The 27,440-nt window shown below is 45.8% G+C and overlaps 1 protein-coding gene across 8 annotated transcripts in view; it reads right to left on the reverse strand.

Annotated features, from left to right (window-relative positions):
• Positions 1-27,440, reverse strand: part of TENM4 (teneurin transmembrane protein 4) — a 737,502-nt gene that overhangs the window by 179,831 nt on the left and 530,231 nt on the right. For 7 of the 8 annotated variants that reach the window (XM_053924565.2, XM_053924561.2, XM_053924560.2 and 4 more), the window contains 3 exons: positions 12,993-13,163; positions 5,638-5,852; positions 3,857-4,067 (listed from right to left, as the gene is read on the reverse strand). In XM_053924565.2, coding sequence (XP_053780540.1) covers positions 3,857-4,067; positions 5,638-5,852; positions 12,993-13,163 — 597 coding nt within the window. The remainder of the gene's footprint in view (positions 1-3,856; positions 4,068-5,637; positions 5,853-12,992; positions 13,164-27,440) is intronic. The other variant, XM_053924563.2, reaches the window with a different exon arrangement.

The following is a 27,440-nucleotide window of genomic DNA, read 5'->3' on the forward strand; positions in this document are numbered from 1 at the left end:
ACAAAAAATAAAAATAAATGTTTGCTGCATGAACGAATAGGTGGAAAACAGAAGTAAGTGTAATACAGGAAAAAAGGGATTTATCCTGGGAAGGAGGCAGGTTGCTAAAGAAGGAAGATGACAAGCTTTGGAGTCAGACAGATGCCAATTCAATCCTGGCTTTTCACTTATCATCCCTGGACCTCAATTCCCTCATCTGCACTAGGCGCTGATAATAAAAATAAGAATAATTTCCTCCTAGAGTCACCGCAAGGCTTACAAGAATGTTTTTAAGGCCCTTTGTAAATTGCAATGATAAATTATTTGTGGCTACTAGTATACATCCTCCTACCTCATTCAATGCTGGGGGTCAACAAGGCTACCCACCCCACCGGAGCAAGGATCAGAAACAACACCACCATCAAACTCTGTGTCTCCACCTGTGGGGGAAGATGGTTCTCTCCAACAAAGGTGGCCGTGCTTCATCCTATGACTTGGTCCCCGTGGGTGCGTGTGTGTGTGTCTGTGTAAAGGCATCTAGTTCATGGGGCTCTGCTGGCGTCAGGTGTCTGTGTTTATATTTGTATACGCAGTTTGTAAAGTGCTTTTAGATTTCTTTCCAGGCAAAAGATAAACTCATTTAACTTAAAGTCATCAGCTGGATTGCATTAAATGGAGGGAAAAGCAAAAACGTACACCATCTAGCCATTTGTTAAATTAAACACAATTATTTCTCCTGTTACTTAATTACAAACAGACATAAATACTCTGGATCCTGACATTGCAGATCTTCTGAAATTCTAGTCTGCACTTCGACATGTAATGAAGGGGAGGGTCATATTCCAATCTGTGTCTTATGCGAACCTGAGCGTTACAACTGCATATTGGGACCATAATGACTTCACTAAAACAAGACCTAAACTTTTAATTAACCTGCCAAGACAAATTACAACCCATAACTCACAGGTAACAACCACAGACAGCTGAGCCTCAATGCCAGGGACTCATGGGGAGAAAGGGATTAACAGCAATGTCAGAATTGGTCTGTTTTTGTATGAAAGGATAAAAGGTATTCATTAAACAATCACTGTGGGTTGAAGGCAGACAGACGAGTCTTCCTTCATTGACAACTTCCACTTAGCTAGCGAGTGCTCACAGCACCCAAAGCCTGTGCCGGGCACTTGATACCTGCCCCCTATAATCTTTCCAATGGGGATCGTCCAGCAATATTACTATTTCATTCTCCAGACAAGAGAGATGAGGTTCAGAGAGGTGAGTTGACTAACCATCGTCACGGCACTGACGTGAGGCAGTAACGGAAGAAAGGAATGGAAATCAGGGCTTATACGCCATTGGTTTTCAAAGCTTAGTTAACAGACCATTGGGATCACCTGAGCTCTACCTCAGGCCCGCTGGGTCATCATTCGTGGGGCAAAGGCCCAGGAATCTCCTTTGTACAACAATGTTTGAGACCACCCATAAGATGCCACCATCCCTGGTCTGCAAAGGAGCAGCACGGATGTCACCAGGTGCTTGTGAGAAATGCAGACTCCAGGCACCCGCCCAGGTCTGCTGAAGCAAAATCTGCATTTTAACAAGACATCAGGTGGCTCCTAAGGCTCTGAGAAGCGCAGGATAGCTTACCTGCTCTGAAAGATGTTATAGGGGTAAGAGAGGTAAAGATAGATTTCATCATTTAAGTGAGAAGAGGAGAACCAGAGGGAGAAACACCACCATCTCCTTAATTACGACAAAGCAGGTTAGCAAGCTGCAACAAGCCAAGAGTTGGTAAGGGCAACTAGCTGTACCTATATTTTATTCCTCTAAGAGGATATCCTAATTAAAAGTCACTTTCTTTGGGGGTTTGTGTTAATGTCCTTTCATATTTATGCTCGGTTACTACAGATAACGAACTCTGATTATACGAGTGCTTAGTTCTGAGCAAGCATGAGGCTCCACACTGGTTGGTGAACCATGTCTAAGAGAAAGCAGGCTGTGACACCACTGAGCTGTAACTCCAGCCCTGCTAATGACTTGATAATCGTGTCCCCAAAGGGAAGCTGCCCTGTCTGGGAAGAAAGCAGGAACTGAGTCTGGAGGCTGGCAAACCCCACAAAGTGACAGCCTCATTGACGGCAAGGACCAGCACTGGCTCTCCAGTGACAGAATGGGGCTGCGCTGTTAGCCTCTGGGTCAGAGCAGCCGCTGAACTCCAATTCCAGGGGGCAGCCTCCAATTCCAGGACCTCGAGAAACCAAGGGCTGGAAAACTTCAGTCATTTGTGCAGGGTCAAATCACAGGTGGGTGGAGGAGATTCAGACCCAAGCACACTTCCCACTCTTCCTCACAAGGCAGCATGCAGGGAGGAAACCACAGAACTGCACCTGCGGCATGGCGGCTGCTGTCCAGCGGGTCGAGGGGCTGCGCAGGGGAAAGGCCACACTCATGCTCCTTTCCTTAGTGACTGAGGGACACTGCATGTCAGGGCCTGGCTGGGCGTTGGGGAGGCAGAGAAGATTATGCCAAAGTCCCTGTCCTTCAGACACTCAGAGACCAGCAGCTGGGACAGACACTTTCAAACAAGGACAGCACAGGTGGTAGTTCCTGCATCTGAGCTGATACTGCCGGGTGGTCGCACCTCCACCCCTGAAGACCGCAGTTTGAGCAGACACTTATAAATCACACCTGTATTTACTGGGCAGGGATCCTCTGCCTCAACACTACGGGCAAGATTACAAATAAGAGAAAGGTGGCTGGAAAAGGACTACTGCTGTTTACGAAAAAGAGCCAGGGTCTTGCAAGAGTGTTAGAAACCAACAACCAGAGTCAGAGGTTTTCATTCAGAGAGACTCCCAGCCAAGGACCGAGACAGCGTTTTGAGGTAAACTCTAAACCACACAGAACTTTTCATTAACTAGCAACCTCATCTCCAAGTGGTCCGTTCAGTGGTGTGCTGTCTTCCTCTAAGTTTTATTTTCCTGTAGGAAATTTTTGTCTGCAGTCCACGTCACAGCCCATCCTACATGAACTCAGAAAAAATGTTTTCTGACCCGAACCACTGACCATTGCATCCTACTGCACGCATAGGTGACGTGAGGAGGACACAAAGTCTATAGAATGTGTGGGTGAAGGGGAGACATTCTTTACAATAGGATGCTGTGCTTCCAGACCCCCGCAGGCCTGGGAGGCGGCCAAGGGGCTCCTGCTGAACCGAGAGCTACGGCCCTCCCCCTCTGGGAGGGACAGTGAAGGCATTAAGCGCGTGTCTAAGACACCAGGGCTCCCCCTCTGTCGGAGATCAGGACATCTCCATTCCCAACAACCCCCGGTGTGACTGCTTACATTGTTCACTCAGCCATCCACACTGCTAGTCTCCCTTGCCCTCCAAGCCTTTATCTTGTTGTCGCATCTGCCAGGAGTTGATGGCTCCCAAAGCAAAATAAACCAACAAAAAAATGCCCCAGAAAAACTCCAATAACAAATCAGTGAGTTGAACCCAGGGAGACTATTAAAAACAATAAAGGTGCTGCAGAAGTTTCAAGAAGAGAAATGTTGCCTCCGTGCGGTCGGGCATCCAGGGTTCCTATCTCACTGTTAGTGCCTCTCCTACCCCAGACTGGTCCACACACCGTGCCCCAGACAACACCAGAACGGCAGTGGGCTCGGGGCTCAGGTGCCAGCCCAGGATGGCCTTCCAGCTCCTCCTCTCACTCCCATCCCCTGTCCAGCAGGCCTGGTCAAGTTGGACTGATGCTAAACTGCAGGCAGCATTACAGCCCTGGACTACACACATTCCCTGGTCACCTTCAGCTCCCAGACATCTTCTCATGCAAACAGACAATACCCCACAGACCCCTGAGGGATGGTAGTTCCTTACCGATGGCAGTGGTGAGAAAAGAAACCACTTCCGACTCCTTCCCGTCATTGTAAAAAGCCAGGTGCCAGATGCCTGAATCCAAATACTGGATGAAGCCAGTCTCGTGGCTAGAGGGAGGGACAACTCCCCGAGACTGGCGCTGGGGTCCCTCCAGGCTGCGTGCCTCCTGGGTCAGGAGCCTCCTTCCATCCAGCAGCTCCACAAAGTCAAACTAAAGTACAAAGAAAGCATAATTAGTAGTGGATCCGCTTTCACCACAATGCTAGCTTCTTTCCTCAGGGCTGCCCCGGAGAAAACCCCAGGAAACACGACCTGCGACAAGCGAAAGAGGCCAAAGCCACATGCAGGTTGATTGGCCAACCCCAAGGCCTCCCCAGACTCCATTTTTTCATGGTAATAGTCTGCTTATTCTCTTGTGAGTGCCCCATAGTTAGTGGATTCTCTTTTGGTCTCCTTTTGCTACAGTTTTGGCTGAGTTTATACCAGGACAAGCGTGCTTTTCCAAAGGTGGGCACATGATGACCAACGCAGCCATTTCCTGACTGTTCCAGCTCCAGCTCCAGGAAACCCGGGTGTGGGGGAGGGACTGGAGCCCTGGAGGTGCCTTAAATGTCAGCCAAGTGCAGCAAATGAAAAGTTGATTTACACCTCTCTTCCTTTTGTCAATGATCCTTTTTAAGCGCTCCAGTTTCAGGGAGCAGTTTTAGGGGAACTTAACTTGATTAGCTCAAAACCCTATCAATAATTACATGCTGTGTTGAACACAATTGCCGATTGATCGGAGCCTGCTAGTGTGAGACTCCAGAGAAGTCAGACACACAATGTTAACGACGGGCAGGTGGGCAGGTTCTATGGACCTACCAGCGAGCAAACTGAGCCATCTATCCGTCTTGCTAAAAAAACCAAGACAGGCGTTTATTCTACCTTTTGTAAACACGTCTGGAGGCGTGAAGTCTAGGACTAGCATCGCAGTTCTACAACAACAAATCAGGGGCCAGGCTCTCTCTGTTTTTCTGTGACTCCACCCTTAGGAAATGTGTCTATGTATCTAGGTTTTACCTAAAAATCTTAAATAGCAACTGGTGCTAGGAAGCCTGCATTTGGCCTGGGAATGTGTGCTAGATACCTATGACTTATGTTACTCCAATCCTGGAGCTGGGATGACATTACAAAAGGCTGTTCCTTACACATCATGACCGGTAATGCGTCAATCATCCCGGACGAGTTTACTTAGTATTTCCGGTGCGCACTGGCTGAGTGAAGGGGAAACTCCGAAGGAGAGAAAGAACGCAAGAGGCTAGGGTAGTAACATTAATTCCGAACTGCATCCTGCGGCAGCTGCCTTATAAACGTTATTCTTCACAACAGCCTTGCAAAGTAGGGATTGTTATCAGCATTTGATAGATTAGGAAACTGGCTTTGATAGGGTAATAAGCTTGAGGTTTGGTGGCTGATAATGAGCGGATTCAAACTCAGGTCTGTCTGACTCCAAAGTGCATGTTTTTTTCTCTAGATTACATTTCCCAGATAATTTTACTTGGGAAACTGGGCGACAATAGGAAGGCAATCAAAAAATTTCCTAGAATTCCCTCCCTTTACAAAGCCCCAAGGATGTAAACCTACTCATCTGAAAGGCAGGCTCTGAGAGAGGCCAAAAGGGTGAATGAGCTAGCGAACGTATAGAATTCCCTCCAAGCTGAAGGATACAGGTTTAAGCATTAGATTTCGTCTTTGGGTTAGGTGTTGAGGTAGGTGCCCCAGGCGTGTGAGATTCTAGTTACCTGTGTATGTGAAGGAGGAAGGCCTTTTCTGCCGTAAATGCCGACCAGAGCCGCCTTTCCCAGAGACACGTTGAATTTCAGATGCACAGGGTGGTCTATGAACACTTGAGATCTCCAGAAAGTGCCAGGAGGAATCTTCTGGGAAGCTCGTCTCCCCACGTCGATTTCGCCAGAGTCTATAAAACTGTCCTCTGGAAAGAAACTACTGGGCTTTCCTACCAAAATACAGGGAAGGGAAGACAAAAACATCATGATTAGACACAGGTGAATCGAGCACCGGCTGCGTCTGAAGGAGCAGGACTTCCCTGCGCCCACACTCCTCCCCACGATGCCCTGCTGCCAGCGCCCCTCCCCAGGTCCCCCACTGAAGAGCAAACACATCCAGAACTGCTTTTCCAGGGATACTCAGATTGTTCTGCTCAAAATGCTCATTCCTCCAAAGCAGTATGGGTCCTCCCCAAGGGCCATCTGTTTACTGCATAATTCCACAGCTTGTTAAGATATATTTTGATCCTAAATATAATCATTTGCGGTCACATGAGAATTGACTCTGTGTGTGTGTGTGTGAGAAAACGTGCACACTAAAATAGAATGCCTAGAGGAAAGAAGGTGCTGTCACTGAATTGCCAGCTAAGAATGGCTCCCCCAGCAGCAGAAAACATGGCCTGAATGGAGTAAGGCAAGTTCACTAGTTTATGTGTAATTGGAAGTCAAGTCCTGAGGCTGAGATATGGGGGGCGGGAGCGGGGGCTGGAGGGGTGGTTGTGTTGAGAGCAGGGCTAGCAGGGTTGGGGAAGATGAGAAAGAGGGTTCTGTGAAAGGAGGAAAAATGCTTCTTTGTCTGGGGTGGAAGTCTTTGAATATCATTTTTGTGCTAAAGAGGCAAAGTTGAGGCAATTTCTCAAATTCAGGCTTAAAGCCTGTGACATACTCGGAAATTTGACCCAAGCCCCCAACCCTGTAGGCTGCAGGGGGTTGAGGGGTGCTAGTTAGGAGTAGGGTCTCTTGACCATTTTTTTCTTTCACCAGTCAAGAGAGTGACAGCTTCCTGGGGACACCCTAAGTGCCAGGAAGGAAGGTTGCTTACCAACATCCTCTATTTAGTAATTAGGCACATTCACACATAAAAAATATACACCCTAACTTCCTGCCAGACACTGGCCTTCTGAGGAATTGGGAGGGGGCAGGAGACCGCAGGGCTGTTAGAAGATCACCCCTAAAACAATGGAAAACCCAAATAAAGTCAACATCTCATTTGTCATTAGAAAGCACCCCCTGGGCATCCTAGTTCCAAGCCTGTCCTGTTGTTAGGGATGTTCAAAGAGACACTTCAGAGAACAAGAATCCATTTGTAAAGCAAACACGTTTATGGGAACTTTTCATAAAAAGCATTTGGGGAATAAGAAATTAAAACGTCTTTTTCCCCAGCTTTGTGCGATTCCGTACAAAGCGCATTTGATGCTGAAATGGAGCTTGGCAGGGCATTGTTGCAGTCATAAAATATTTTACTGTTTTAAATAATACAATTCAATTTAAATGTTAAACTTCTCCATATGTTATCATTCCCTTACACACTCTCAGGCAGAAACATCAGGTTTTTTAGCTTCAAACCGTTAAATGTTATTTTAATTAAAATATGCCAACAAAAAAAAGTTAAACTGCATGCTCTACGTGTAAGCACCACTGGTATTCTGTTGTTAGCATGGGAAAGCTTGTGTTTAATTCCCTTATGGAAGGAATGTGCCCTAGACTTTTACCTTGAAAATGTAGACGCTCACAAACCACCACAACCCGGTTCAAAGTTCAAAGACAGAAGCCAAATTTGCAAAGCATTAGGACGGAAGAGAATTACTTTCTCACTCTTTATCTGATTTCTGAATTCTCAATACCACAATCCTTTCACAGTCCAGGTAGAAAGTAGTATGTCCTTCAGCTTCTAATTCTGCTTGGGAAGCAGAACTCTGAGGGAGTACGAAACAAAAGCAGAATCAGTTCTGAGCTTTTCACTCCCAGAAACTGCAGAGAAATAAGGCCAAGACTGCTAATTCCAAGGGCTCGTTTCCTTTGTGAGTAGGTAGGAGCCGGAGCTGGTGAGATGGGAGAATAGCCTGCTTTCCAATAATTCCTATGTTTGAGAACAAATACAAACTTCTCCTGCATCTGGGCACACTGCTGGCAAACCATGCACACTTCATTTTCCCCTTCAGTGAGCATGTTTTCAGGAGGCAGCTATTGTATCAGCTGTGTACTTTAGCCTCACAGCTCAGGGGCAGAGCCCAGAGACTCTTGAGGGAGGTCTGTGGGCCCCAGGGGCATAAATAAGTTGTTGGCACTTACCCCAGAGAAGGGAGGGGGAGAAGGGGAATAATTTTCTCTAACATGCTAGTATTTCACCTCAGGAGGACAAAATGGGAGGAAAAAAATTGTCTTTGGTGTGTACACAATGGAATCAAAATAACAAAGTCTGGTCTAGGGCGCCCATTCCCCAGCCAGGAGTTTGACATTTTGGGCTGAGACAGTGAGGGCCACCCTGGAACTTTGGTTCAAAAGTGACTTTGGACCAGAAGTCGCCCTGTCCAGATCCTGAGGGTGATGTTTGAGAAGGGAAGGAGGATCCCCACCTGGGGCTTTAGCCTCTATTATTCCTCCCCTCTGGTCCCCAGTGGTCCCTTGGACTAACTCCAGGGATGAGATGGGAGCTTTGCAGGGAAAGAGCTATGGCCTGTCGAGTATACCTCAGGCTGATTGGAAAGAGGCATTAGACTGGCTGGGCTGAGGGCTGTTCAGAGTGAAACCACCTCCATCCTTTCCTGCCTTAAAAATACCCTAACTGCTGTCTTCTTTCCAGATCCTATAACCTAAGGTTCTTTGTTCTCAATTCTGAGCACCAAGCTGTGAGCACTAGGACAGAAAATATCCGACTGCACAGCAGAACCCACCAATGATGGAATAACGAGAGAGGGTAGAAGGCAGAGGTAACTAGAGGAGAAAACCCCTGTGTATGAAATTCTTTTTATCCCTACGTACATTCTGATGATGATAATGTATTAGTAGTAGTAGTAATAGCAGTGAAGGTAGAGGTAGTAGTTTTCGCTACCATTTAATGAGCTCTAACTATATGGTGGGCATCTTCATGTATATTGGGTCAGTTAATTCTCATACTATCAAAACATATATACTGAGGCTCAGATTGCTTAAGAAACCATTGAGATATGAGGCCATTTTGGCTTTCTTTTTGTTAGAATATGGCTTCTAAGAGCCTACATTGATGGATGATTAATTACAACTCTTCCAAGACATTCTCAGTGGTGGCAGGGTGCGCTGACCCTCTTCAAGAGCAACAGCCCAATTTTTTAATGCGCAGTCCCAGCAGGCTGGATACCAAGGCCAGATCAGGCAGATGCAAGGCCCACTGATGAGCTTCCTGGCATCCTGGTACAGGAAAAGTTGACATTTTTTATAAAGGGGGAGCCTGCAAACAGGCTTCAAAGTTAAAGGTGACAGTCACCATCTCAAACATTCATAAGAAGGACACTATTCAAACAGTGGGTGCCCCCAGAAGCTTAACAAACAGTACCAAAGACTTAACTCAGAATTAGGGACCACCAACAGCATGATTAGGTTTCACAAGGCAGATTCGACTGGTGATGGCCCTTTTCTTTGTAAATACATACAAATTCAGGTTTCCTATAGCAATGCTGTGCAAATATACAATCAAATCCATAAAAGACATTTCCCAACAAATTCTGAAACGATTGGACAGTTCAGGAAAATACTAGAGATTTGAGAGAACTGAAATTCCACACACTACCCAATCACAGCCTTTACTTTCCTGAACTGAGATCTATCAACATAGGTTCTACATTCCTAATCAATTAATATTCTCCCCCTCCTTCCATCCTTTTTGGTTATTTTCAATGCAACAACTTGCACAAAGGATCCTTTAGTTTCCTTAGCAACTGTTTGAAATTTATTTGGTTATCAAAATAAGCTGTTTCATTTTGGAGAGCCCAGCTGAGCCTGCGTGCAGCAATTTGCATGGTTCAAACTGATGGGCAATTTTGATTTCACTGCAGAGAGAAGAAAATGCTATCCCTAGCCCACCAATTCAACCATCAGAAATGCTTGTTTATTCATGGCTTTCCCCCCCTTCTCCATTAATGTATAACATAAGTTCTTGTGGCTTTACTTGCAAAAGCTGCTGTATTTGGTTTCTGTCCTATGACAACCCTGAAATGGTTAGAGCCAGGTTGAAAATATAGTATATGCTGCGGTTTGATGTTATTCTCAAAGACATGGTGAACATGGAAAATGTTTCATTTGCATTGTTAAAGGAAACATATCCTTTTAAAATACTCAAAAAATGCCTGGACCTTTCCAGGATCTTTAAGGATACAATGTTAATTAGTCTGGACTTCCGAGATTATAATAACTGATATGCAATGGCTTTGGATTTGAATACCAAGAAGAAAGGAATGGATATTTGTCAAGCGCCTCTTTAGGTTTCATCCTCGTTCTATAGATGAAGAAACGAAGGCCGAAGGAGATGGAGTACCTGGCACGAGTCAATAGAGTTGACAAATGGCAGGGCCAGGAGTCAAACCCTGGACAGTCAGGCCCCAAGACCCTTTTATCCTTCTTCCGTCATACCCAGTTGCTTCCCCCACCATTGTGGAATAGGGTCTCTAATCCTAATTCTGGAATCAGCTTTCCTCTTTGATACCCTCAGAAGGGACAGCAAAAGTGCACTCAGATCAGGGTTCAAGAATCCCCCCTTGAGATGTGTCTAGGGAACTAGGTTTTTAAAAAAAGATTATTTATTTATTTTTAGACAGAGGGGAAAGGGGAGAGAGAGGGAGAGAAACATCAACGTGTGGTTGCCTCTCACATGCCTCCCACTGGGGACCTGGCCTGCAACTGAGGCATGTGCCCTGACTGGGAATCGAACCGGCATCCCTTTGGTTCTCAGGCCAACGCTTAATCCACTGAGCCATACCAGCCAGGACTAGGGAACTAGATTTTTAACATCACAAGTAAAAACATAAACTGAGTAGACACAGGTTTGATCAGGGCAAAAGAAATTAAGGACCATGTGGTCTCACATAAGCTATAGAAAGCTTTGTCCTCTGTTTTCCCAGACTGATGTTTTTTTGTCACAGTAATTGCTTTTGAGGTTGACTACTTTCCAGCACCACATTGTGTTTTAGGGGTTTGTAAAAAGGGTTTCCATTTGCATTAGTAATGACAGATAATCCCTTTAAGCAAAAATCCTCCAATTAAAGTAAACCAATAAGCTGGGGCAATTTCATTTAGTCTCTTATCTGCACCTCCTGCTCCTTGCCTAAACAACCCACAAACTAATTTCATTAGAGTGGAAGATTTCAGATACATCCAATTCCTGTTTAAAGAATGTTTGATAGGGATCATGGAGGAAAAACCAGCATTTTGCTAAATGAGACCCTTTGCCAATAGCTCTAGGGTGAAATGTCTATTTAGTCTGCATTTGTACATGCTGATCTAAAGACAGTCTTCATTTCTGGTGTTCACCTGCAGCCCCTGACACTGCCAACTGGCTTGGGCATCACACGCCAACGAGCAGGACCACGGACAGGGCCAACTTGAAAAAAATTCTGAAGAGCCATCTGGTTAGTCAAATGATGATTCTATCACTAATTTCATATGTAGAACTTGTGATTTAGAAAGGGTCTTAGAGATAACCTAGCTCAACAATCTCCTTTTAAAGATAAGGAAAATGGAGTCCAGAAGGCCTATTCCAGGGATTTGCTAAAGGTGACATCACAGGGCAGTGGGCAGGAGCTGGGCTTCGATTCAGGGCTCCTGACTCCTAAACAGGAGCTCTTCCCATGGCCCTATGGATGTGCCCTCATATCCTAATAAGGGGCCAAGAAAGTGTAAATTATTTAAGGTTTTAAATCTTAAAATCTTTATAAAGAAAAAGATGGGCTTTGCCCCTCAAATTATAGGCATGGGTACTTATTTGGCTCTGTGGAACAACCCCAGTTACCTCTCCATAAAAATGATCAAGTTGATTCTGGCCTTCCGACCATCATTTCAGAGGTCATGAATGAATACTCCAACAAGCAAATGCTATCCTGTAAACCAAACCAATGCCTGGAAGGCAAATCCTTGAAAGGACAGGGAAGCTCAGAAACCATGACCGCAAAATTAACTGAGAGGAAAGGGAAGATGTAAACAGACAGGGCTGGAGGCAGCTATGACCATGTTGCTGATGAGGTAACACCAGAGATACAGCTGGTCACAGCAGGTGCAGCAGAACAGATGGCCGCACTGCCCAGAAGGACCACCAGACTGGCCCGCAAGCTCAGACATCTTTCCTCGTACCAGTTTTTGTGCGTTTGTGTCATTCTTAGCTGACAGTGACAGAATCTGCATCAATGGCATGTTAAAAAGACCCCTAAGAAATTCAGAGTGTGGGTCTGATGATGGCCCATTTAAGAATACCAAGCTCCTAATGTCACCACTATTTTCATCAATGATAGAAAACCAAATTCACGTCTCATTGTACAGTGGGATTTCTCACCCACCTCTCCGTCAGGATCTTGTAACTGCAGGGTTAGTCAGGAAGGACGACTGTGGAGATAGCAAGAGTCCTAGAGTCACACAGACCTGGGCCCCAATGCCCAAATCCCTTATTTACTGGTGGGTGACTCTGACCAAGCCCCTTAATTAATGGGACCTTCATTTTTTGCCTCTAGAACAGGTACACCTAATTACACTTACCTCACAGAATCCCTGTGAGGATGAAATGCTCTTGGCAAAAATATTTGAAACACACTATACAAACACTAACGATTATTGTTATTGCATATGAGGAAACGGGGCTCAGGAAAGTGAAGTGACGTGCTCATGGTCACATGGCTGCTAACTGCTAGAATACCTGAACTGGTGTTTCCATTAAACCTCAAGGATCCAAGGATATTTCAGTGACAACACACCACTTACCACCTCACCAAGCCCCTCTCCTGGAGATGCCCATTCATCCCATGAGGCTGCCCCAGAAGAGCTCGCCTGGACCCCACACAATCAGGGATGGCCACCCCAGCAGTGCGCAAACCCATAATGCTTCCCTCAAGGCATGAGATGGGACCCCGCGGAGCACAATGAGCCCTGCCCAAGCCCTGCCATGAGCTCACAGTGACAAGGAACTGCGATGAAGACATGGGTGGACTGGCGGCCGGCGTGGAGTGCAGAGGGATGGAGGAAGCGCCAGAGCATGGAGCTGTGAGTCAGGCACATGACGCGCATAATGGGAGTCTCCTCAGTTGAAAGGCAGACACAGAGGACTCACGACACGGACAACACAGCAACCCTACCTTCTGTGGCTCCTTTGCCTTTCCTGTCAGGGATCTCTAACCCAGTGCCCCCTGAGGGATACAGGGAGACGTCGGTTGGCACAGGCCAACTGCTGGCTGTGTCCTCCGTGATCTCATACATCTGCCCCTCCATCGGCTGCAGGTGCCAGTTTAGGCCAAACAGGTGCATGGCTGTGGTGAGCAATGAGAAAAGTCATCTTTTTCTGCTGGAGGCGGAAATGAAACTCCCAAGCCATAGGGGAGGGCAGGTGGGGTGGGGAATCACAGGAATTCAGATCAGTTCAGTTGAACAAAAAGCCCCTGAAGGCAGCTCTTGTACTGCTGAGCCCTTCATAGGGAATGAGGGGGGGGGTGCGCATAGGGGTGACCAAGGCCTGGACCTGCCCTCAAGGACTTACGTCTAGTGGACCTGGGCCAGGGGCACAGGTGGGGGTTTTCGGGAGGTCTAGGACTTGTGCTTTAATTCAGGGGAAATTTGCGATTTGTAGCACAAAGGGTTAATTTTCCTAACATAAAAATACCTCCTACAAATTAATAGGTGAACTCTAACAACTCGGTGGGAAAACAGGCATAGGAACCGACAGTCTACAGAATAAGAAATACAATTGGCTCTCAATTACATGAAAACTCTCGACATCACTCATAGGAGAAATGTGAATTAAACTTTGGAAAACGATTTTTCACATATGGTTTGGCAAAGATAAAAAAAGACTGAAAACACACAGTAATGGCAGTGAGTAGGAAATAGGCACTCTCATTCTTGGCTTGTGCGAGCAAAAGCTGGTATAAATCCTATGGAGGGCAATTTGACAAAAGCTGTCTAATTTCAAATACACATACCCTTTACTCTGGGACTTGGAGGTTCCAATTCTAGAAATTTCTCCTCCAGATACTCACACATATACTAAATGACGTACATGTACTTATTATGAAGGTCATTCACTGCAGCATTGCTTGTAATAAAAAAATTTTGGAAACCGGTCCAATAAGAAGAGGCTAAATAAGTTATAGTCACCCAATATATTATGCAACCTTAAAAAAGAGTAAGGAAGCTCTTTGTATGTATTTTTCTGGAGGGAAAATTACAACATGCAAAATAGTGTGTTTGATATACTATCACCTTTCAGAAAAAATTCCTATATATGTATAGAACATTTCTGGGAGGATATGAAAGACATTGCTAGTGGCTGTGTCCTATGAAGGAAAGAAATGCGAAGGAAAAGGGACAGAAGAGAGATTCACTTTTCATTGTATGTCTATTGTATGTTTTCATTTTGTACTATGTGCACGTATTTCTGTTTTAAAAATATTTTTCCAAGGTAGCAACTGCCAAATAGTCTTGTGCAACCACCTGGATGGGACCATAAGATGCCCAAGAATAGACACTGTCCCTTGGAGACACGATGCTGGAGAAGGCTAGGAAGCCTGTTCCCTAAATCTAGTACAAATGTGTGCTGAATCCCCTCTGAAGACCCAAGACTTGAGCCTTGACAATGCCCCAGGCTCATCCTCTGGGATGGCCACCCTGATTCCCCCCACACAGAGTCAGCATCCAGGGCCTGGACTCCCACAGCATCCTATACCTAGCAACCCGCCTTTGTTCAACTGAGGAACATTTTCTAAAATCCTACTCTTCACCAGGATCAATGGTTGGTTCCGGGGAGCTAGAACTGAATCAGACAGCCTCTGCTTGGATAAGCTCACAGTCAAGGGCAAGAGACAAGCCACAGAATCCATTCAGAAGGACTAGAAGGCCCAGGGGAGGCGGTGACTGGCCCATTAAGTGGGCCTTAGGAACACAGGGGAGGGTCTACAGAGATGTGAAGGCACATAGTAACTATGCTTAATGAGGACCCGCTATGTGCCAGGCAGCCCCCTGGGTAATTTGTATATACTCCATCTAATTCTCATGGCTACCCTGTCAAACCCGATTCATAGATGTGCACATTAAGGCTCAGAAGGTTAATTAAAATTATAATTATATAAAACTATAACTTACTGAATGCTTCCCATGTGCTAAGCATTCTGCTAAGAGCAGTAAATGTAGTATTTCCTTTAATTCTCATAATGATCCTAAAAGGTGAGTATTAATAACCCCATTTTACAGATGAAGAAACTAAGACAATGACACCAATTAACATATGGAAGGTTCAATGGCTAACAAGTGGCTGCATCTAGACTAGAATCCCAAACCGTTCTAATCCTGAACTCATACACCTGTGGCCTTTCTGGCTCGCAGGCCCAGGCTCCGCCCACGTCACCATGCTGCCTCTCACTAGCTCCATCTAGCGAGCTGTGTGCGCATTGCGAAGCCATCCCCTTTCACAGGTCAAGAGGCCTCCAAGGCTTTTATGTGCTTTTTTAGGTAGCAACATAGGATGCTGTGGGGTGGACAGAAAGCTGTGTTCCTTGGCCCCAGTTTGTGGACGGGGCCACTGAGTGTGGTCTTGAGGGGCCATGTGACTGCCTTCCAGACACAAAATCCTGTGCAGAGGAGACTGGAACCCAGAACACCCTCCCGACTCCTGGTGCAAACACAAACCAGCCAGCGAACACACACACGTTTGATTTACACATGCAGGAGGCACACTCTGAGAGCAGGAACAGAATCTGACCCTGTGCTTTCCCCTTGGAGACAGCGGTGCAGGGGAGAGTGTGTGGGACCAAAGGGGAAAAACTGGTTTCGAATCCTAAGAAATGTATTCTCACCTGAGAAATGGGGATAAAACTATTTCAAAGGATTGTTGTATTATATGAGATCAAATACAGTAACGTGCTTTGTAAATGGCACATACCATATTTTTCAGACTATAAGACACTCCCTCCTCCCCCTTGCCATTTGGGAGGAAAATGGGGGTGCGTCTTATAGTCAAAATGTAGCTTACCTGGCTCACTGGGGGCGGGGGGGGGGCAGTGGTGGAGTGGGTCTTTTTTTTCTTTCCTATTTTCCTCCTGTAAAATCTAGGGGCATCTTATGGTTGGGTGCGTCTTGGTCCAAAAAAAACCAGTACATGTGAATAACTGTTTTAAAACCATTAGAGCTGTACCACTGCCGATAATGACAGAAGAGTCGCTGACATTTATTGAGCACTTTTTAGGTCCCAGGTACTAAAATGCTTTATACTGATTTTGACTATCTCTGTGTAGTTGCCAATGACAATAAAAGTTAAGTTCCCTGAAAGAATTGAATATTCGGCTATTTCCAAAGCTGAATTAGCTTCCATTTCTGCTTACCTCCTTACTGTTTTAATCTACATATTGGCAACTCCAAGGTGATGGAGAAACTGTCTGAACTATGGACAGCGCGGATACATGCAGCTGAATGTGCGGTGCCGCTTTCCCCGTTAGCATCAGAGATCTCATCTGAGGGTGCACAAATGCTGTCTCGTTCAAAGGTCACGAGCATCAACTAATCCCAGAATGAACAGAACTCTCACGGTTTTGTGAAGAGAAACAGTTTTATTGTCAAAGCTTTCTCTTACTTTTAACAAGATGCAAAAGCAGGTCCTTGCTTAAAACAATACACTGAGGGGGAAGGAAAGCCGGAGAAAAAGTGTTATCGGTGAAAATGATCACAAGAACTGGTGTCTCAGGGAAGGGAACTAGGGCAGGACTGCCCCCAGCTGTGGAGGAGGCTTAGGGGTGCATGCTGGCACGCCTTCCTCTTGGCTTTGCCTGGAGCAATCACGAGCAGAGGCCTCACACAGCTGTGGGGCTGGCTAGTCTCTGTGACCCGTGGAAGACGTGCCCCTGAAAACCGCCTGGGAAAGCAAAGTTCTGGATCCGACTCAAACGTGGACCCTCTCAGAAGATGCAGTCACTCAGAAATACTTTAGGAGGCTGGTGGGGAGGGAACTGAGCCCAGGGTCACCCAAGCTGCGCCAGCTGGAAGGTAGGATTTAGGGTAGGATGATGTGCAGTCAGAGACGTGAAGCTGCCTTAGAGCCAGAATAACAGGAACCCTCCATTAGTGATCCAGAGTCTTAAATATAAGTCATACTAGAGGCCCTCACTGCTTTAGTCAATTGTTTGGTGGGTGGTTAATTTTGTGGTTCTGGGTTCTGGGGGAGGGGAAGAGAGAAGAGAAATACTGTATTTTGCCCTGTTCCCCTCGTCCCAGAGGACACAACACACTCTCAGCCAGACACGTCCAAGGAATACAGAAGCTCACGCCACCGCTCCTCTCTATCCTGGATAGTGATCAAAATAGTAATAGCAACACAAAACTTGGTATCATTTGAGTGTATTCTAAATGCCAATGCTTTATTTACATAATTCAATTGAATCCTCACTTAGAGATAGGATGGAAAAAACACTTAAGGGAGAATGTATACAATGAAACCGAATACAAACTGAGCTAGAGGGATATACTGTGACGTACTCAGAGATGTGAGGTCAGTTACCTAACACCACACAGCTGGTATGAGATTGAGGCAAGTTGCAGAGTCAGGAGCCTGACTTCCCAATGATCTGAAAGTTAACAGCCGTGGATCCAAAAAAGGTAAGAAATATACGGTAAATGAGCCTCTCCAGCCTGCTTTGAGGATGGACCAGAATAAACTGATCAAAAACTGAAACAACATAAGTTTAATCAACACATTCTCTGTTTCCTAAGGAATTAAAGGTAACCACCCACCACTAATGTACATCACAAAATTACCTAAATTACACCATGTGGTTTGTGTTTACAACAGTGCAAAACTCTCCTCAAGTACACTGAAAGTGACATAAGTAAGCAGCTTGATACTGCTTTTGCCTTTAAACTAGTTTGTAATTCAATGAAAAGGTGAAAAGCTGCTAAAGAGTTCAGAGGAAGGCTGTGGAAAGGCAGCAGGTTCAGAAGATCACGCACACTGAAATGTTAATGATTTCTGAAAGCCAGGAGCTGGGCTGGGGGGAGTTTCCTGCTCCCTCAGCTCTGGTCAATCTGATCTGAGGGCTGACATTTTCCAGTCGCCTTTTCCTGCCCAGCAAGACAGGAGGGATGGCTGAGAAAGTGCAAGCTCTACCTTGACATTTTTAAGAAAAATGCTCTATAGACGTTCAGACATCGAAGGCTCCCCGCAGCACCCGGCCAGCGAGAGGCAATTAACAAAGTCATTATGCGGCAGTCATCAGTACCAGCACAGGAGGTCTCTCCTGTCACAGTGCACGCCTCCCTCCCGAAACGGAAGGCTGGAACCCAGTCGCACCTGTACACAAGCAGCTCCAGGCAGTGACTGCAGGAGATTGTAACCACAACAATCTGTTCACGCAACTGGCATTTTGGGCTTCCAAAGGCAGTGGGAACCAATTCAAGTGAACAGGGACCCACTTTTCTGTCTTATATTAGTGCTCATTTAAAAAAAAAAAAACCCAGCATAATTTGTGTAAAATGTAAGTCACTGAATTCTTTGACTTACAGTTCTCTATTGGAAAAAAAATAAAAAAGACAAAGCAAAAACAACACAAGAGTTTCATTTCCCAGGTTCTGTTCTTGCTTTTACCACAAAGCCACAGCATTCAAAAGTTCCAAACTGGGAAGGAAGTTATATACACAGAGATGTACGCTGCAGTGTAAGAGAAAAAAGTTTAAAGCAACCTAGATATCTAAAAATAGGAAGCGAGTTAGCTAAATATGATACAGGTACTGGATGGAATGCAAGGCAATCATTATAAAAAGTAACTGACAACCGGCGATGAAGGCAAATGCTCACAATATAACGTTAAGTGGAATAAAGCAGGGCACAAGATCGCATGTTTCTGCTGACTGCATCTCTGAAACAGCAGATACGCATATGAAAAAAACAATACCTGGAAAGACATATGGAAAACTAACATCAGGCTCTGAATTACAGTGGTAGGTTATAGATAAATTTTCTTTGCTAGTTCTCAAAGTTACTTTAATGCTGTTTTACATTGAAGAGGAAGTTCTACTACTTGGCCTGAGGGGCAATAGGTTGGAAAGAAGGATGACAGAGCAGAGGGAAGGGGTCCTAACTCTGGACACAGGCCATGTCTCAGACACTGAGGCCAGGGGGATTATGTACACCTTCAGAAAACTTGAATTCTCACTTTACAGACTGAGGGAGGCTGAGGCAGGACTTGCTTACAGACACTTTGCAGATGGAAAATGATAAAGTCACATTTGAACCCAGATCTGACTGATCCCAAAGTCCAGGATCTCCTCCTGGTTTATCACACTGCTGGTGGGTCCCAATGCCTGAAATAAAGTTGAAATTTAAAAAAGAAATTAAAGCAAAACCTCTGCTGACAGCACAGCCAAGTTTGCTCTTTTGAGACAGTTTGTTAAGAGGCTTTCTCCTCAAGGACAAAGCACGGGATCCCCATCCTGCCCCCTAGGCATGGCTGATCCTCACAATGCAAACCACATACACGCAATGACTTGTCCGTTGGCGGAGTCAGTCCTCAAGTTCCGTTCTCTCCAGAGCTCTCGCAGTTAGGTCATTTATTAGTTTCACGACTTTGGGCAAATTACTTAGCCTCTCTGAGTCTCAGTTTCCTCCCGTGCAAAATGAAGACAGGAGTGTCTACCTCGAAGGATTACATGAAATAACGTATGAAATTCGCTTAGACTGTGCCTGGCATGCTGGAGAAATGCAGTAAATGGCAGCTGTCATCCTTGTCGCTTTGCTACACTGACTTTCCTAATTCCTGAATCCACTCCGAGATCTGTTAAAGCCAGTTCTGTTATGGCACCTTTCCCTTCTTTCTGTAGATTTCCTCTGATTCTCCTCTCTGCAACTGCAAATTTCTTTATGCCCAGGGACCTCTCCTACCCTGCTGGCAGCCTTAGGAATGAGAGGTATTTGCCCAATGGATAAAAGAGTTTTTAAAAGTAGAATCGCTACAAAGCAGCTGACAGAATCCCACTGGTGACTATGCATGGCTACTTTAAAATCAAGTAAATATATTGCTTTTCTTCCTGTCTCTGGATAAACCTGGCGGCAACAATCGGGGTTACTGTCTCTCACCCCTCAATTACGTGTTTGCTGGAGAATGGACGCTGGCACACTTAATCATTTTTCTGCATCAGGCAAGGCTATGGGGAAGGGAGGCCTTTGAGCAAGGATTTGCTTGTAGCTGCTCAATATTTCTGTAAATCAAGGTGGGCTTGGGCATGAGGGGCAGGCTTAGGGGCAGTGAGACTGGGAAGTGGGAAACAGGCACGCCCACGGCCCGGGCGGAGGAGAAATATCAATTTCACTGGCGGGCACTGAAAACTGGTGACAGGGCAAGTTGTAGGGGAACCACGGCCAGAATCTAATTTGTATGGAATAAAGTAAACTGCTATTACTGCAGTAACAGAATAAGAAAGCTGTCATTTCTGGGCACCTTTAACCTGACAGGGTCTGCTAAGATCTCTCCTGTACATAACTAATTTAGAGGTTGTTCACCTCCACCAACCCCCGGGGTGACCTCAGCCCAGTTCTCAGGCCTCCCCCTCCCCCGGCCCACTCCCAATATTGTGCTGGTCCCAGAGACAAGGGAACAAAAGGCACAGATGCACAGTGGTATGAGCAGCACAGCCGTGGCAGCCAGACGGCCCTGAGTTCCTTTTCTGGTTCATTTTTATAGTATGTGACTTGGCTCATGTTATTGAACCCCTCGGAGCCTCAGTCTCCTCATCTATAAATGGTGACAATCAAAGCTAGATCCAAGAGTTGTTGTGAAGATTAAAGAAAATAATGTATTTTATGAGCTTATTACGGTGCTTGGCCAGCAATTTTCAACCGGTGTGCTGCGGGAGTTTTTAAAACATGAAATGCCTGACTATTTTTAGTCAGGGGCACTGGCCTCTTTTCTCTTAGACTGCCAAATAAAAAAAAATGACGACAGCCAAAATGGCAATAGCAGTCAGCTGTGAATGAATCCAAATTATACCTATTTTTTTGTCAGAATGGCAAAAAAACATATTCTTAGGCATGCCATGGATTTCAGTAATTAGTTTATGTGTGCCATGAAATAAAAAACTTTGAAAATCACTGTGCTTGGCACTTACCAAATATAGGGCCAGCAGGGGGCTGGCACTCTTTGTTGGCATCTTTATCATCATAATCTTTACAGAATATCAAGGTTTTCACTGAGGAGGTGAAGGAAGGAGGTTTCTTGAGAGCTGGCAAACTGAGTTTTTGCTCTCGCGTTGGGGGGACGTTGCTAGGACTGAATTTCCAGTCCCAGGGCTCTGCCCAGCCCCCCTGCACAGAGGAGGAGACTCAGACAGGACTGGTGTGTTTGTGCCAGAGCCCCAGTCTCTGGACTCCTAGTTTAGAGCGCTTTCTACTAAATGACCCTGTCATTAAGTCACAGCAGGAAATCCTGTAAGAGCAGTAAAGCCCTCTTCCTGCTTGTTCTTCCATCAGCACTGCACTCCCAGATTAAAGGAGTCCTCTCCTTGAGCCTCAAGTAAAGGGAATAAACCCACAGACCTGCTAGGTCAGGCCACTGTGAGGCCTTCTCTTCAGGGCAGGAATTATTCCTTTCATTTCTATCCCGCAGCACCTGGTCCGCAGGAGTGAAGAAGAAAGGGAGGAAAGGAAGGAGACAGACATAATTAGGATTATTATTAAAATAATAACAGCTGTCATTTATTCAAATTGAACCATGTGTATGACATAATGCTGGAGGATTCACGTTCACGAAATCTCAGAACATTTTAAGGAAGATATTAGCAACCCTGTTTTATAGATTAGGCATCTCAAAATCAGCAGCGAGGTAGATATTATCAATCTAATTTTGTGTCTGTAGAAAACCAAGGCTCCAGAATTGTCTAAATTGCCCCATTCATCATGGCAGCACCGAGATCACAAACCAGGTCCCTGTCACTTTAGATCCCAAGCTTTCCTCAGGCTGAGGTCAAGGAAGTGCAGGACAGGCTTCCATTTAGTCTTGACCAGAGTAAACATGCAGCTTCTCATCAAATCACTGCCAGCCAACAAAGCACACATTTAAGGAAGTGACTCCACACAGGGGGAGTGCTGAAACCTAGTAAAAGGCCCTCTGTCTGCCCTTCATCTTCAAGGCTTAACTAATGATCCGGGGATCAAAGACACCCCGGGGGTGGCCAGCCTTGTCAAACCGCTCTGCTGGGGTGAGCAGTCCATACTGCCCTGGCAGAACAAGCGCCAGTGGCAGAGTGCCTGTCATTTCCCAGAGAGGAGGGGAAGTGATGGCATACAGCTCTACACAGCTTCTGAGTTCCTTTCTTTGTGGCACTGGCACGCACGCGTCAACACTATTCACAAGGCTATCTACAGCATTTCTACGCAAAGGCGTGTGGACTTAGCAAAGGACCGGCCTCTCACGTACGGCACGTGGTCCCTTCCCTACCTGTACCAACAACCAAAAAATGGGGCAGGAAAACCCCACAGGTTTGGTTAAGGTTTGGGAGCTACAGAAGAAGAAGTGCCTGTTGCTAGGTACCATTTCCACAGCTACTGGAAAACATACTGTGCGTGACAGGAGCTGGAGAGCGACTCCCGCTTCCTGATTTCCTTTGGCATACCAACCCTGTAACTAATTTTTTTCAATGATCAAAGTCAGTTAGGAGGTGGTCCCCACTGTACCTCTAAATGGAGTTTTAATTTGTGTATACATTATTAGGATAGGGCTTTTCCCTCTGGAACATTCACCTTAGTGAGAGGAATGAGGGCGGACAGCTGAACGTGGAGCCTGCCACCCGACTTTGTAACTTGGGATAATGTTTCTTCATAATTAGAAACAATTTTCAGAAAGACTTCATTTATTCATTTTTAGAGAGAGGAGGAGGGGAGAAAGAGAGGGAGAGAAACATCCATGTGAGAGAGAAACGACAATTGGTGGCCTCTCGCATGCCCTCAGCTGGGGACCTGGCCCACAACCCGTGCTTGTGCCCTACCAGGAACTGAGCTGGTGACCCTTCAATTTGCAGGACAGTATTCAATCCACTGAGCCACACCAGTCAGAGCATGAGAAATGTTTTCAAAGAGCATTTTCAAACCTCATAGGACAGAATGTGTGATGTCACAGCTTCCCAGTCTCCTGCGCCACGGATGCTTTCCTGGCTCTTTGGGATCACACCACATTTTCTTGCTTCCCTGCCCTTGTCTATACACAGAGCAAGGCCCTCAATAAATATGAGTTTTCCTCTGATATACGCAGACCCCTGGTTTGGTGTAGTCGTTAGATTAGGAAGTTTAAGCCATCACAGAGTTCCGGGCACCATGGTGATATTGACCATCATACTAATGACAGCCACTGTCGCCCTGGCCAGTGTGGCTCAGTTGGTTGGGCATCATCCTGCAAAGCAGAAGGTCGCTGGTTTGATTCCAGGTCGAGGCACAGGCCTAGGTTTCGGGTTCAGTTACCGGTCTGGGAGCATAGAGAGGCGACCAGTTGATGTTTCTCTCCCTCTTTCTGTCCCTTCCTTCCCTCTCTCTAAAACAAACAAATTGCCAGTGTCACTGACTTAAGAGTTATATTGTGCCAAGCAAGCACAGTGCTTTGTGCTTATAAACATCTACCATTTAATCCTCACAACACCCTATGAGGTAGGTACTATTATTACCTGCATTTGCAAGATAAGGGAAACTAAGGCTCAAAGAGGTTCAATAACTAGCCCAAGATCACATATTTAATAAGAAGCCGAGAGTAACTTCAGGTCTGAGTCAAATCCAGGTTGCCCTGAACCTGTCCCTAACCACTATAGAAGCCGCCTTCCTGCCTAGATGTAAAAGTGTAGAAAAGACAAAAATGGGGGGAAATGCAAATTTCGTTACTATATGGACCTGCCTTACTGCTCAAATTTTGTTGGCAATATTTTCCTGAGGATAAAAGCTTGAGTTAATATCTCTTCATATCAGAAACAGTTTTCAAAGAGCATTTGAAATGCTTGTTGAACACAGTATCTGACATTCCTCTTACTTCCCCCTGCTCAGGAGCCTTACACTGTGTGTATTTCTCCTGTCCCTTGAACACACCTGTCTGTCCAGCCTCCAGGCTTTGGCTAATGCAATGCCTCTTTGTGGAATGGCCACTGTCTTTCCTGTGATAATTAAAAACAAAAAACAAAAAACAAAACCAAAATCATTCTCCCATCCTTCAAGGCCTACTTCAAATGTCACCTTTTCTATGAGGATTTCCACCCCTACACCAGCCAAAAACGACCTCTGTTCTCCCCTCCCCAGCCCTGGGCTGCCCTTACCATTACACTTCAGCACCTCTCCCAGGCGTACTGCCCTGCCACGTGCTCTCTGTTCCTTGCTGGCTCTATTGTTCATGTCTGTACCCGGGGGAGTAGATCTGCAGAGAGCCAGCCGCTGACCCTCACCAGCTAAGCATCAGCAGATGAATCACTTAAGCACTTGACCCTCAGTTTTGTCAGCTATAGAAATGGAAATATAATACAAAGCCATCTCCCAGGTTCTCGTAAAGATTAAACTTAATGAAGGCCCTTTACAAATTAGATAGTATTTCGAAAGTATAAGGCTTAAGTATATTGCTTAAAAGTTAATAAATAAAAGGACACCCAAAGTTTAATGGGTAGACTAATGCAAAGATTTATATGTGAAACTTTTAAGACAGCCCCAGGCCTATGCAATTAGGTGTATGAACAGTACTATGTAACGAACTTAATACACTACAAAAAAGTTAGGAGACAAACAACCACTTGCAAAAGAAGAGTTTTCAGGTAAAGAAAAAAGAACAATGTTACTTCTCCTGAAATTCTCATTGAATCTTTGCTGCCCTCCCCTCCATTACCTCTCAGACACCCTTTCCGTATGCACAGTCAGGCAGAGCCACCTGTGCTCACATGCACAGACACACAAACAGGAGCCCGAGGAGCGCGTGTCTTGCTATAGAATTCTACAGAGGGCCTGAGAGGTAAAATATAGGACAATGTGATAAAACGGATGCCACAGTACAATGAATGATACCGGCATTTTTTTCTCTTTCCCCACTGGAAGCTGTGAACAAAACCTAACTCCAGGCTTGAAGGCAGGATAAATTTAGCTGCCACACACCAGCAGGAAGGGCATCCTCCAGAATGAAATGTTAGGCCAGTGACAATCTACTTGTGCCAGATGAAGCCGGGAGAACAGCAGAATCAGAGAATACAGGGTGCTGGTGCTCAGTAAGCCACGTGCATCAACGTCCCCGATGTCATTTTGGGCCTCCTTTCCTCTCCAATCCCGAAGCACTTTGGGTGCAGACCACGACCTCACTCAGTGCTGCAGGTACCTAGCAGTCCTGGCACCGTGCATGGCAAGGGCAGCTGGACGATAATTTTTCTTCCATAATAAATGCACTAGTCTCTCTACAGTCAGGAGCTCCCCGCAGCCTCTAAGCCTTCAGATCAGGGGAAGTGACCCAGCTCTGGGCGTCACTGTAAAGCACAGGGGGAAGAGAGCCTGCTGTGGGAGCACATCCTGGTTCTTTCACTCACCAGTGATGTGGCTTTGGGCAAATGATTTAAGCTCCTTGGGCCCCAGTTTCTCATTTATAAGGTGGAAACAAAAATAGGATGGTACCTAGCACATGATTGGTACTTGGCAAATATTTGTTGGATAAGTAAGATTGTTGAGAAAATTGAGGAAATACATGCAACACTCAGAACATGCCTGGCACATGTTAGCTGTCAATACATGTGAGCTGCCCTCTCTGTGACATGAGTTTAGGTTGTGGGAGAAGAGCTGGGGGCCAGGGCGGAGTAAAGACCTAAAGAGGCTGGCAAAGCCCCCCTTGTTTGCTCTGAGCCTCACCCACGGACCAGAGCAGTAGAAGACATCAGAGGACGGCTCTGAGAGGCAGCACGGTCTGTATGAGGAACACAGGCCTTCAATCAGAAGATCTGGTTTCCAGGCCCGGCTCTAGTACTTACCAGTCATTTCAGCTGAACAAGTTATTTAACTGCACTGGGCCTCAGCTTGCACAAGTGGGGCTTGCAGGACAAGGAAACGCAGTTAATAGTTCTGCAAAGTGCACAGACTGCTGGAGAGAACCAACGAGTGGGAACGGCCTCACACCGAAGGCAAGGTGTTTACTATGCGGTGGCCTAGTGGAGCCTGTCCTCTGAGGTGGAAAGCGGCAGTGTCCTGCTGCAGCCACTGTGGTTTCTGTAGCTGTATGTTTAAGAGCCTTCAGGAAAACAGAGACTGCGGTCTGCAGATGCGTCAAATGCACAAATGGACACGACAGGTCAATGCACAGTCATCCGACACAGGTGCCAAAAATAGCCAGCATTTCTACCTGCTGTCCCCTGCCTTTGTTTAGGTTGTTCAGTATCTTCCCGAGAGTCATTCCTAGCTTCTCTTTGAATATCTTACTTGATTTCCACGGCTCAATGCCTTGGGGAAATTTTATGACTTTCCTGGTTAGAATGAATTGTTCCCCACAAAACAAAAACAAACAAAACTAAAACAAAAAACCAGAAAAACAGGGACAAGGTTCAAACTCCAGTAACACACTTTTATCAACTGCTATCAGCATCTCCCACATCTGGCTCTCCATGAAACCATGGGTGACTCAAAGCAGCGATGCTGGCTTATCCGGCTTTGCTGGGGATACAATGGGGCAGACGGCTCAGTGAATGCTCCCCGCCATTTCAAACACGAGCCTGGGGAAGGTCCCTCTACTTAATCCCAGATTACCTGAAATCCCTGTGTCTGGGGATGGCCTTTGGCCACTGAATCTGAAAGGGTTTTAAATCTCTGGGTGATCCAACTGCCCAAAGGGCGAAAACTGCATTTACTGAACACCCATTGTGGGCCACCCGCAGACTGCACGGACTCTGGGCAGATATTCTCTCACTCAGTGTTCAAAACACCTCCCAGACATTCACTGACATTCCACCAGTGAGGAAATCGAGACTCAGAGAGGCAGAAACAGCTGTGTGAGCTGGGGCTGGAATGCAGGTCTTAGCCTGCCCCAAGTCTGTGCTTCTGTTACCAGACTAGACTGCCGACTCTAAAGGATGGAACCGTTTAGTTGTGGTTTTGTTGTTTTACTGTCAGGTGTAGAAAAGCACACTGTTTTTTACAGCCCTCTCCTCCTCTCATGTCCCCCCCCCCCTCTTTTGTGTGCGATGAAGAACAGCTCGCTCACTTTGTCACCTCTGTCCCAGGCCTGCAGCCCTCAGCTGGGCCCTGGCTGCACCCATCTCCTCTCCACAAGCGAGGTACTGTAGTTTTTGGACTATAAGATGCACCCCCCCAAATTTGGGAGGAAAATGGGGGGTGCGTCCTATAGTCCGAATGTAGTTTACATTTACGTTGGTGAAATATTATGTTATTTATTAAATATTTTACATTTTTTGCTTCAAAAAATTTTTTTTCCTATTTTCTTCCTCTAAAACCTAGGTGTGTCTTATGGTTCAAAAAATAGAGTATTTACAACAGCCATTAGGGAGAATGTTCTTGCTTTTTCTCTGCACCTAAGTGCAAATAAATTATTTTATTTTACAGTAATTTG

Source organism: Desmodus rotundus, chromosome 5, assembly GCF_022682495.2.
Source record: "Desmodus rotundus isolate HL8 chromosome 5, HLdesRot8A.1, whole genome shotgun sequence".
Classification (NCBI taxonomy): domain Eukaryota; kingdom Metazoa; phylum Chordata; class Mammalia; order Chiroptera; family Phyllostomidae; genus Desmodus; species Desmodus rotundus.